The sequence below is a fragment of the Cyprinodon tularosa genome, unplaced genomic scaffold (assembly GCF_016077235.1).
Source record: "Cyprinodon tularosa strain WSP-4 unplaced genomic scaffold, ASM1607723v1 ctg416, whole genome shotgun sequence".
In the NCBI taxonomy this organism is placed as follows: Eukaryota; Metazoa; Chordata; class Actinopteri; order Cyprinodontiformes; family Cyprinodontidae; genus Cyprinodon; species Cyprinodon tularosa.
Window position 1 is genome coordinate 870,840 of NW_024039137.1, and position 13,378 is coordinate 884,217.

The window sequence follows — 13,378 nt, forward strand, 5'->3', positions numbered from 1 at the left end:
AGCAAGAGCTCTACAAAAACACTGGAGCTGAACATCAAAATGAGGTCATTGTTTACTTCAAATGTAAAAAGAGACGTTGAGGGGGACACGGGTGAATAAAGCCCCCTTTCAGGCATGTGCTGCATTTTATTGAAGACAAAAAAAAAAAAACACAGAAACTGAACATCTGTGTCTTTATATGAACCCTGGAGGTCTATTGGTGCATTTATAATGCTTAAAGCACCATAGTAGACCCTACAATACTACAATACACCGTCTTAGTTCCATTCAATCATGTAACCATAAATATAGAGTTTCCTATACATTTACCCTTGAGCTATTTCATGTTTTTCTAAAACAGATCGCTGGAGTCGATCAACAAGGGAAAATACCTTGACCTGACAGGACTCCAGAGATGGTGAGGCCCCTCAACAACCACAGGGTTCCCCTCTAACCAAGCTGTACTCTAAAGTGCAAGCGCCTTCTAGGATTACTGAGAATTATTAGCACCAAAATACATTTACCTCCACTCTGAGAAAATAAAAGGGAGTCAGCTAATGCAGGAAACATGCCAAATGAAAACAGGATCATAGTGAGCAAGTCCATGCTAAACAGGCACATGTGCATTTACATTTGCACACACTCACCTGGAAAAAGGAGGAAAGGTGGACAAGCAGGTGTCAATTCAAGGAAAGGAAACGAATCTGCAGATAAAGACAGGAGCCATAGAGGATTTAAGAACTAAGAGAACAATGGTAGGGAAAAAAGAAAAAAGGAAGGAAAAGGGGAAAATTACTAGAAGAGATTGGTAGAGATGCTGATTGTAATTTGAAAGAAGACTACAGGAAGCAAGGGTCATTTGGTTCGCATAATGTCTGTGTGTGTGTGTGTTGGGGGGCATAAAAAGACAAAAAATAGAATAAAATAGATTTCCATATAATCCGACATTTAATTCTCATTAGTTTTAGTGATTTTCAAATATTTTCTGAGATATCTCATATTGTTTTTTTTTCTTGATCAGCTCTGATCATTGATATTGGTAAATGCTATTAATCAAAACTAAGAATGCCCAACATTTTTTAGCTTATAAATGTTTCTTTTTTAATGAAATCTATTTTTTAGATATTAACTAAAGGAATTTGTAGTTTGTAAGATCAATGCTGACAGTTTTAAGAACTTGTAGCACAGTTTTTTATTCTTTTTTTTTTGCGTGAAAATAACTTGGAAAAAACAATAGCAGTAGATCAAACTCAGAAGCAGTGTTTTCATCAACAATGATGACGACGAAATAGTTTCATTGATGCTCCTTTTTTTCATGACGATAACAAAACTGACGAGCTCAACATGCATCTTGATGACTAAAAGTTAACTAGTCATAGGTTTTAGTATTCGTCAGAGAGGATAGATGAGACTAAATAGACAGACGTTTAAGCTGCATCATCGTTCTGTAATCAGCTAAGCATTATCAGCTGTGCTGCGTCTTGTTTGATCTTGCCACACGCCCACATGGCGTGCAGCATTACACATTCTGTAAAACCACAGATGGATAATCGCAGCAGTGGCAGGGTCTGAGAAGATAATACGGAATCGTCCGGTACTGCGCGCTCAACTCTGACAAATTCTGCACTGATCTTCCATCTGTGCTCTTGCAGAAATGCGTCTTTGCATGCATGTGGCTCCGAGTCTGCGCTTCACGGTCCACACAGATGGTTCGCTCTTAGCAGTATGGATCTTCCTGCTCTCACTACTTAATAAACTATGCGGCTGATCATCCTTTGCCAGGCGTAAAATATCTCTTTATTTTCAATATTTTATTTGTTCCAGCTTACAAGAGCTGAAACTAAACCTTATTTAATTTCTACCTAAATGAATCTTTAAATTATATCCAAATAAAATATTTAATTGCCTACTATTCATTTTTGGATAAAGAGTTAAGTGAAAAGCTACATAGATCTTTGAATATTTCTCTCTCATTTTTCTAATTTCCACCCATTTAAATACGATGTAAATGTTTCCTTGTATGTGCGTTTAAAAAAAATTGGTATGTTTCCTTTGAATATGTCAACTTTTTAATTAGCATATTCGTTCAATTTAGGTCTGGAATGGCATGGCGTTACAAGCCAATTATGTAGGTTATCTCTGTATTTTTTTTTTATATATCAAACCCCTGTGAATTTAAATCTATTTTGACCCATTAACAGCGGTAACAAAGGGAGAAATTCTCAAAACAAGGCCCAAATTGCCAAAGCAGAAATAAGAATGTTTTTGTTATTTTCTTTTTTGGAGCAATTAAGATTTTATTGATCTGTGGGTAATTCATAGTAGATCAGGGAAGTGTTTGCTACTGAATGGAGACCTCGTATGTCTAAAACCATTTCTTTAATGTACATTTTGTTAGCTTGTCTGTCTGCTATATTAACCAATATGTGTTAAACTAGATCTGCCATTTTCACAGCTTTTGTGAGACCCTTTTTTATAAAGTAGGGCATTATTTCATAGCAAAGTTTATTTAAATTCTATAAATCAAAGTTTTCTGCCCAACAGCAATGATGAACTGCAGTGCAGCATTCTATACCCAGCAATTGTAGTATCTGGGCTAGAGCTTTCAGTCTGGTAAAGAATGTGGTTCTTATTTGAAATTATAAAGGTTAACTTTTTTTGCAGCATAAAACTGACTAAAACCTTTTAAGTTTTAGTTGACAAAAATAGACTAAACACATATCATAATGACTAAAATCTGACTAATAATAGTTTCATCCTGAAGACTAAGACTAAATCTAAGATGGCTGTCAGAAACAACACTGGTCAGAATTGGAAAAATCAAGATTTAGTAATAGGAAAAACATGATCGACCATAATCTTCCATTTTTTGTAGCTTTAGTGGCCATGACTAGTTACCACCTGGCAGCCAATCAACTCAACCAGATCTGGCAGAAATCTCCAGATCATTGATGCTGTGAGAACGAGAGAGCAATATTTTCAGTAGATAACAGGAAGGGAAAATGGACAGGGCAAATATTTGGGTTGCAACACCCAGTTTCACCTTTAACACTTTCTGGAGTTTTGCTCTGGTACCAAAACTGATAGCATTAGCTTTGAACCAATGACCTTTGCATACTGTAAGGGATGCAAACACCCTGCTCTTAAACCACTAACTCATTACTTCTTTCTAAATATTTGAGGAGAAGTAACAGTAAATCTTGAGGAACACAATGTGAAAACAGAAATGCTAGTCTTTTAAGCTGTGCTAGTTGCTAATAATAGGAGCGAAATCATTTATTTTTATAATACAGTACTTAAATATATTTAAAAAAAAGCAGTAAACATTCACACAACTCAGCTTGTTAAATCTCAAAAACATTCTGATTTTAGGGAACAGACCACCTAACTACAAAGTTATTATAATATGGTTACTAAGTGGTTGCAAAACTGCTGAGCTTTTAATTTGAAAACACAAAACAACACAAAAAAAGCCACTTCATTAGAATTTGTTGACTCACCACAAGTGTACAAAAAACAAAGACAAGTAATTTATTTCCAAAAGCTTTGAAACATAGATTTATTGTAATCTGTTTGGGATGTTATCTTAAGACAGCACTGTAGCTTCCATTAGTCAAAAAGCAGCTTTTTTTAACGTTGGGTGAATTTTTTTGCAAGAAAATGAGATGTCATCATCAGTCTTCCCAACATATAACTAACAATTATGCCTCATGACACAACTGGCCCCCTTTTAAATCAAATTAACAACCAGGCATAGCAAGTCTGTCAGGAAACATCTGGAACTCGACAGTACGTGTTTCATTCTGCTTCCTTTCACATTTTACCAAAGAGCACAAACATCTGACCTAACTATGAAAGCTCTAAGGAAAGTAAACACCAGAACTACCAAAACAAAGCACTTTCGTCAAAAGAGAAAGAGAAAAATGAGACAGGAATAGCCATGTATGAGCCAATGCAGAGACAGGACCAGTGCTGTTTTCGTAGGATCAGTCAGTAAAGGTTAGGATTTCAGATCTGTGCACCAGATTTAAGCAAAGGCAATAAAGTTAGATATAAAGATGACTGCTTAGCTCTCCCTTATAGATGTGAAGATGCAGTTTTTGCAGTATTACTGGAAATTTCACATCTCTGTACACTTTGTGCTGCTGTGTGATACTCAAGACAAACCACACACAAAATATGACATCATTATTCTGCATTTCATAGGGGAATAGGCTCTAATTCTGTTGTGCAGCTTTTTCCAGACTGAGTGGATCTAAGGTTAGCTCATCTTTGGATAAAATATGAGCTCCAACCAGAAATCCCCAAAAGAGGATCTCTGATGTCTCTTCACAGGCATCAGGCCAAGAGATTTTCCACATAAATACACCAGACGGCACAAATCGACAATTTCACTTTATCCACATTGAATATATATCAGCTCTAAGTGGGAATGGTGATTACATGGCATAGGGTTAGCTCTCCGACCAAAAAACCCTTCTGTACTGGCAGCTTTGTTTTCACTGAAAAGGCTCTGCAAGTTTTACACAAAAATATGCGCAATTTATCTATGATTAGTAGAACTAAACTGTTTGACCTGAATGTTTATAGGAGTATTGCCGAGAAATTTAATCCTATGATGAACACAAAAGCCAGCTTTGGGGGAAGTATATTTTTATAACCTTGAGAACAGGAGTAAAAAGGGAGTAAAACTGCCAAATAAGAAGGAGGCGTTAAGTTGGAGGGTTTTCAGGTGTTTGGTCATGGTGCAGGATTTCGTTTTTACAAGTGGATGGAAGCTGTGGGTTTCTCTTCTCTCCAGGAGGTAAACTGAGCCCTGGATCTCCACTCTTAAACCTGCTACAACCCCAGAGCTCTGAACCACACGCTCTCCTGGCACCAGCAAGGGGAACTATGCTGATTCAGCAGAGGGAGAAACGTGTCCGCAGCAGAGTCTTTATTTACTTCTGCACATGGCCAAGGAGAGGCTGCAGAATCTGGCTGACTTCGCTCATTACTGCCACTTCTCTGAGCTCCTAAATAACATAATTCCTTACTTGCTGCCATGATAAAACAATGCAAGGCAATTAATGTGGCCTTTATCATCAAAGTCTAAGCTAGACAATAATAAATATGTGCTATGGCTTTACTACATAAAAGACCAAGTGACATTGAATTATTATATTCCTACCACGAAATGAACAAGACAGCAGAAAAAATCAGGGGGAAAATGAAGAAATTTCTGTTTTAAAAAGCTGCTGTGACCCTTAAAGATCCAAACATTATTCATATGTTGGTTTTTCCTTTTTTTTTTGAGAAAATAATACAGGAAGGAAAGGAAGAAGAGAGATGATGAAAAGAAGTAAGTAAGAAGAAAAACAGGGATGAGGGAAGGAGAAAGGTTGAACACAAACATTCAAGCCAACACAAAAAATAAAATAAGGAAGGACTGAAGGAAATATAAAGGGATAGACAAAAGGAGTCAAAAAAGACAAGGAAAAAAGCTTAAAATGAAAGAAAAATGGAAGAACTACATGAAAAAAGGAAGGATAATTGATGGCTACTAAATTAAGTCTTACAAAACAAATATTTCCCCCCTTTTTTTCATACCTTAGACCTGAAACTGGAATCAAATTCCAAACTCATCCAGACTCAACATTCAGAGAACCTTTGCTATAACCAGCAGGTCAGGATGTTTGACTTAGCTTCTGGATTCCTATGATAAGCAGTTCACTATAGTTTATGTGAACCATGAACTTTATTAAAAATAGGCTATGTCAGTGTTAAGACTTGATGAAGCATTTCTGTGTGAAACAACTCAATATTGTTTATAAGCTCTTAGTGGGACTGACCTTTTTTTTCCAGGCGTTTTCAGCATCATGGAGCTTGCTGAAGCGATCAGCCAGCGGCGTTTGGATCAGTTCTGATGGTTTTGGTTTCCTCAGTCTGTCTTTCTTTTCACTGTCAGCACCAGACAACAAGGCCAGTCTGAAAAACAAGTATAAGCCCTGTTTTTAAAAGACATCAATACATTTTTTATTTAATTTGTATCAAGTATGTTTCAGGACAAAAGTTTAATTCAGATACACCATAATGGCCGACAGCGGAAAAACCGAAATCGAGATACAAAGGCACGCTGACTGAAGGGGTTACAGATAGCTTGCTAAATAGAAGATAATAAAAAGCATTAAACCTCAATACATATTGTGCAGAAGATGTTAGTGCTCTGATATAATCATCCTATCCATCCCTTAACCAGCGTATTTACCAGAAATATCCTATTAAGGTGGATAGAAAAATATGGCAAACTATTCCTATTCCAATCAGCTTCCCTTTTGATAACAAAAAAAACAAAAAATATATAGTTTAGGTTTGATTTTTGAAATACTTTGATCACATTTCTCTGTAAATAACTGCATTACACTTCAGCTTTGTTTTGTTCTTTTTTTTTTTGGATGTCCAAACCTCTTTTTCATTTCCGATCCTTGACTTTGATCGAAACTGCTCTCCAGCTCGTCGACATCCTCAGACACTGTTGAAGTGGTCTCCAGGCTCTCGTCAGGCGAAGGACTCCGCATCTCCTCTGAGCTCCCCCTGCTGCCTGTGCTGCTGCTGCTATTCTTCTCTTCTCTGCACCTGCTGAAGCCGCTACCATCCACAATGTCATCACCTGATGAGCCCTCTTCTTTATAACTTTCCCTGCTGACCTTTTCCTCCATCTCCTCATCCTCCTCCTCTTCTTCTTCTTCTTCTTCTTCTTCTTCTTCCAGTTCATGTTGTTCCTCCTCCTCTTCCTTCTCCTCTTCCTCTTCCTCCTCACTCTCTTGGTGGCTCAAAGTGACACTGGTTTGCAAAGTAGGCGTGTGTCCAGGCATCATGCTGTCACTATGATCTGAGTCCATACTGGTGGAGCGGCTTTTCTTTAGGATTCCCCTGATGCCTAAAGGCCCAGAATCTTGTCTCTGCAGTGAAGATGCCGACTGGCCAAGAGGAGAAGGTGGGGGTGAGGGGTCACTGTTCTTCCTGGTAGAAGACCCTCTGTCTGAGAGGAAACTCAGGGTCTGGGAAAGGGTAAGAAAAAAATAAATAATTTCACCTCGAGTACAACCTGCAATCAGTTTTGTGTGAGTAAATCAACTATTTCAGAAGAGACATTTCAACAGTTTGTCATTTTGTATATTGCATGGCAAAATACTGGCAATCCATGTTCGTTTAATAGCTTCACATCAGTTCCTCTCTTTGCCTCATTTCTTACCCACATTAACATTTTGTTCTTTTCTCATTCAGGACCATAAAAAGCTACTTTAACCAATTTTATCTGAACAAATAGGACAATGTGACTCAATTAGTAATTTTAGCAATTTTGCTTTTCACAGGAAATACAGAAAAACAAAGTAGTGAAAACTGTTCAACTTTCAAATGTATTTCTTATTTGGTATATATCACTTTTCGAAGATCTTCTATACCTCTGTGTTAATTTAACCCTTTCCCACGAAGCCATTTCTGTTTAAGTCCCTACATCCATGTAATGCATGCAATCAAAACCAGCTAATACCTATAAATTGAAACATATGAGTCAGTTTATTTCTATTAGCAGTTTTGTACTTTTTATAACACATGGAGATAATTGGATATAAAAGGGGCAAAATCGTGTCTATAATTTTGTTCCATTGTATTGCATCATTTTCTGAAGACTTTCTAATTATAATCAATTTTCCTTTGTTTGGGTTCTGATCCCTTTTTTTTTTTTTGGTAAGGTAGCTCCTGTCGCAGTGAGCTTGTCGCAGATATTTTTGATTTACGCCCAATATTGAGTGTGGTCTGCGCTATGCTATTCCAGATCACAACGAAAAAGGTAATATCATGAACTAGCTGTGGGTCTAGATACAGCCCAGGCGTTGAGGAAATGGGGGAAAACTTGTCTGATAAAGGGACATGAAGGTGAAAAGTAGAGGGGATCCAGGTGGAAAAAAAGTGTTCTAGCGCGCCTCGCTCTTCTAGCTGGTCCTTCTTCGCGAGCCGTTTTCCACAATGGTGGTCATACAAACAAAAAAAGCCGGTAAGGTACCAAACAGGAAATATGCATAGTAGGGTTGTCAAAAGTATCGAGACTCAAAAAAGTATCGATACCAAAATGTTGTATCCAGATACAATACTCGTTTTTAAAAGTATCGATACAGTGCTACAGTGCTTTGTTTCTTAACCAGTTTGGCTAGTGTCATTGTTATGTGTGCAAAGCATAGCCAAGGAAGGAACACTTAATTTTATAAGTTTTTTATCAAGCTTGCTTAATATTGTGCACAGCAAACAACCTCAAAATATTGTTCTTATTGTTTATTGTATTTATTTATTGTATTTTATTTATTAATGAAAATATTTCTGTAGAATTTTGGAGTCTTTGTTTTTATCCTTATGGTATCGAAAATGGTATCCAGTATCGAGTATTTTCCTTAGTATCGGTATTGAGTTGAAAAGTTTAGTATCGTGACAACCCTAACGCATAGTGTAGAGTGGATGTAGATTTGACCAATCAGAGGCCTCCTGTCTGTGGTCACCGACAATTTTGGAGAGGTGACCACAGAGAGGTGTCTGCGGAAGGGTTAATTAATGAAAATGACTTTTAATCTTTGACTTTTCAGACAAATTTCAGAAAAATAATCCTTCTGGGCATCAATAGTTGAATGAAATGTATACGACTGTATCATTTCTCAAACAAAACATCCAAAACTACACAGTGGGGGAAGAGTGAAATAACCAGCAAACATCTCGCATTTGCCAATAATAGTTCTGATGACTATACATGTCAGAGGATTCATGACAGTGTGGGATATGAGGGCGTGCTGTACTTTCATTTGAATCATCAGCTGACAAAGTGGCTGCATAATGTCTCATAGGCCAGACTTTGTATTGATGCACCCATGAGTACAAATCTCGGCTGTCATTTTGTGCTGGAGGTGTGCATTTATGCATTGTATCGCATCTGGTCGAAATTATTTTTTAAACTTGATAATGCAAAATACGAAAACTGACAAACTGGTATTCCAACAAGATTTTTCCACTGCTGGATCTATTAGGGAATAAATGAAGATACAATAAATATCAATTCATTTAAAATAAAAACGATTCCAATGATTGGATGATTTTAGCAGTAAAACTGCTCTACTTAATGTATATGGTGAGCTAAATTTGGCAAAATAGTCATTTTTAAACTGTATCTGGGTTTGCTGCTGTTGCTGTCTCATAGATATCAAAAAAGGGAAATCTCAGGTGTTTATCTCGATAATACTTAATCTCATATTGTCCAAACTACACTCTAATAGTGTTCAAGAGAAAACCTTCTGTTAAAATAAAAAAAAAAATCTACCAATTACTAGGAAAATTTTTACACAATTTACACAAAAGAAAGCAGCTGTTCAGACAATTTGACGATCACAATCAAATTCCAGCTGAGTTCATTTGACAAAGAAACACCAAGAAATTTAAAATTATCTATAATATTCACCTCCATATCATTTATAAATACAAATATTATTATATATTTTTTTTAAATACATGAGAAATTAAAGCATTTTCCCCCTTAGTATTATAGCAAGAGTCGTTATATGAGAAAAATCAGACCAACAACAGCTGTATCATCTGTGTACTTAATTATAAAGTAGTTGAAAGGTTTGATGCAACACAATGACTGTGCAAAGTGTACAACAAAATACAACCCTGTGGCAAAGCAGTGTTTACTGTAAGTACATCAGAGAAGCAGTCTTTAACTTTAAACCTTTTAGGTCATCATTCAATTCAAGTGTCTTCAGTTATAAATAAGACTTAATGGAAAAAAGAGAATTAATAGTAGAGCTATAATCAACAAGAAGATTTCTAGCTTCAGATTTTCCCTTATTCAAATGTTTGTACATATACAGAATTAAGAGCAAAAGAAGTGGCAACTTCCACAATCCTATCCAGTCTGAATGCAAACTGCAGGACTGACAGGGAACTGGGCTTTAAAGATGGGATAAAACTCTTAATTGAAAGTGCTGTCTGTCAAATACTAGTCGTGAAATACTAAGATACTAATGATTAAAATTAAAGGAAAAATGCCCATTTTTTGCCCATTCCAAACCCATCCAAGCTTGGATGGTCAGATCTGTTTGGATGCTGCACATGCCATTGACGTTTCACTATATGATTGGCTGAACGTTGCCACATGACATAAAACAGTGTGGTTGCCCAGACAACGATAATAACATAATGCAGCATCTGTGTGCCAAGTCGTGAGCATCTGCAATGCGGGTTTGCTGACCAATGACGTTTTAGCCGATTGATAACAAAGCTCAAAAAAAGCTCTGTTTATGGTGAAAAAGTAACTTCGGGTTCATGATATAAAGGGGGAGAGCTGGGTATCGCTGTGGGTAGCTGTGCTCAGTAGCTAACAGGTTAGCCTATTTTAGCTTGGTCAGTTAGCCATATTAAGCTACACAACTTTTAACTTCGTGTCAACAACAACCATTCGCTTTCTACTATTAGAATAACCCTTGTTTTTCTTGTTTAAAATTACTACCAAAGTCAACTTTTATGTTCCATTTGTCGTCCCCTGCCTCAGAGAACAATTTTTTTCTACTTTCGGCTACTTTAGATGGCAGCTGAAATGTAAAATAATGGCAAATATGGGTAATATGTGTACACTCCAGGAGAGATCTGATTCTTAAGAAACGGGTGCAATGGAGTTCATCTGAGTGGCGTTGCTATATGGTGATGTCAAATGAAAAGGCAGGGCCCTGAGCAGATCTGGTACCTCCAAAGGAAGTGTGACATCACTCTTCATCACTCTTCACTCATGACAGGCTAGTCCTAATGGATATATAGACTGAAGCGGATTGACGTAGGGAAGAAAATACTTAAAAATCTTCATGAAGTGAGTGTATTACAACGAATAAGGGATAGAATACACTCAACGAAAAAGTTCCTCCACCTGCTGCTCTATATGTTTGCGTCTGACACCTCATCGGACAAGGACAATGTTTAGGCTCTTTTTATGTTGCTCAAAAATACTGCAAATAATGAAGAATTCTGCTCATCTAATAGTTAAAACATCAAATTTAGCACCAAAGATCCGCCATTGCTCCTTTTAATGACATGCAGCTATTAACCACAGTCTAGAGCCATGTAAAACTGAAAGATGATAAAAATTAGACAGAAATGTTTTGAAAAGAAGAAAAGCAAATGCAGAAAACAAACATCACACAATAGCAATTATGATTAAAAAAGAAATAAATCCAACATTCAAATGTTTTTAAAAGAACTGAGAGTGGTTGCTTGCTTTCAAAAACATAAGTTCAGATTGTTTTCGTCTTTGAAGAAAGAGTTTAACGGAGAACAGATGTTGCATAACATAAAGTTAAGAGGCTGAGCTATCCAAAAACACCTAACACTTCAGAGCTGTGATCAGGAACTTAAAACTGCAACACCATTTTTTTTTAAATACACAGGTAATGTATACAGCGTGTGAGCTCAGTGTGTTATCACTTAGCAGAACCAACAGCAGCTGGAACAATAGCCACACATTGTACCGACGGGCCAAAGGTTGGGGGGGCGTGCTGACTTGGGAGGAGAGGCAGATTGTGAGCCAGGCGGGGTGTGACAATGTAATGCTAAACTGGTGGTCTTCTTTAATAAATACCAGAGTGCAGAGTGTGGCTGATGCATTTATGTGCATAGAGAACTGTGTCGACTTAATTTCATCACCTGTGGGAATCAGTTTAAGATTAAAGCAAAATATTTTTATGTCAGCTTATGGAAAAGAATGAGTGAGTATCTATGTTGCAATTCTACATTAAGAACATGAACTATAAACTGCTAGTTGACTTCAAAAGAGAAAGAAAGAAAAAAAGCTTAAACTGAACCAGGCCTGGAAAAACCCCCAGCCAAAAAGTCAAGGTGCGTAAGAGTTTAGGAATTGGCTTGCATGTGGTCTTTTTTCAGTGCAGACAAATACAGTCCATCTACACAAAAGTCCTATTCAATACTGCAGTTCAGTTTACATATCTATTAATAGAATTTTCATTTTTTTAGGAAATGCTGTGGCTTTTGAGAGAGACAATGCACAATGCACTTCATTTCACATGTAAGTCTACCTGCATCTCCTCTGTAGTGGCTGTATTTTCCAGCTGCTCCTTCCCAGAAAATTCCTCTGTGGACTCCTCCATTGCCTTTCCTTTATCAGCATTAGAGAGGCTGAAAAAAATGCAAATAGAAAGCATACAAAAATGGGTTTCAGTGCATTCTTTGTTTTTTATTTTTTTTAACTAAAATCTGTAAAAATAATGTGTTTCAAAAATGTAAAGTTAAAATAATTCTTTAGCAGGAACCATTAAATTAAAAAATTTGAGTAACACATGGAGAAAAAAATCTGAAATTTTAGATAATCTGTGGTGAATGGAAGCAAATAGTTTTGAGTTTGATCCTGTCTTGAAAAAAACAAAACAATTAAGTGTATTTTATCATTGAGCGCATCATCCCCAGGCGCCAGAGGTTCCGACTAACCGTAACACCCCTCAGCATGACACAACAATCACGTTAGCTATTTTAAGTATCAGTCGGATGTTTGAATATGAAGTCAGCGAAAAACAAAAGCAAGCATCTAGAAAGGAATCTGCACTTCTATTTTTATTTTAATTGAGGTCTATTGCCCTTTCATTCAGGCTACTTCTAAGTTGCTCATTTAGATTAATTTGTATTTTTAACATCAACATCTTTGATTTGGAAATCTTAGCAGCCTTTCCCCCCACAATCTAGGAGGTAAAAATGGATCTATGCTCTCTAGAGACCATTACTACTGAACTTACTATCAGCAGGTCAGAGTTTAACAAAACTGGAAATCAAGCAAAAAAAACTGAATCTATGCATTTCTACTTTAAGCATTCTGAAGATTTTTTTCTCTTTTAAAGCATCGAAAATGAAAGGTTGAATTCATTTAGATGTCTGCATCTGTCCTTTTAAAAAGATTATTATTCACAAAGAGGTGAATCAATCCAGGAACTTGTACAGAGATAATCAGACCATCATCCTTTCCATGCTTTGAATCTGACATGGAACTGATTCAGCATAATCATAGGAGACAAATCTGTTAATGGTAAAGGAAGTCCATTTATGAAGAGCCAAAGCTGTTTTATTGGCCACTCAGTCTGCTTTACACTAAGAGCCACATTTATACAAGCACTTCATACAGCATCTTTGCTTCTCCATTATGCTCTGATCAACAGTAGCAATTAGGCTTTCAGCATCTTCCTGAAGGAAACTTTGCATTAAGACATCAGTCCTGGCATAGCTTCTATTTATCTAATAGAACTATTTTAATGGTAAAATATATGCCCCATCTACAGAGGCCAGTTTAAATCCTGACATTAGGATAGTCACCTCCTTCCATTTA

At 36.7% G+C, this 13,378-nt stretch overlaps 1 protein-coding gene across 2 annotated transcripts in view; it reads right to left on the reverse strand.

Annotated features, from left to right (window-relative positions):
- Positions 1-13,378, reverse strand: part of svild (supervillin d) — a 69,171-nt gene that overhangs the window by 18,362 nt on the left and 37,431 nt on the right. For both annotated transcript variants that reach the window (XM_038298814.1, XM_038298815.1), the window contains exons 6-8: positions 12,084-12,183; positions 6,424-7,019; positions 5,811-5,946 (exon numbers count right to left, since the gene is read on the reverse strand). In XM_038298814.1, the coding sequence (XP_038154742.1) occupies positions 5,811-5,946; positions 6,424-7,019; positions 12,084-12,183 (832 nt within the window). The remainder of the gene's footprint in view (positions 1-5,810; positions 5,947-6,423; positions 7,020-12,083; positions 12,184-13,378) is intronic.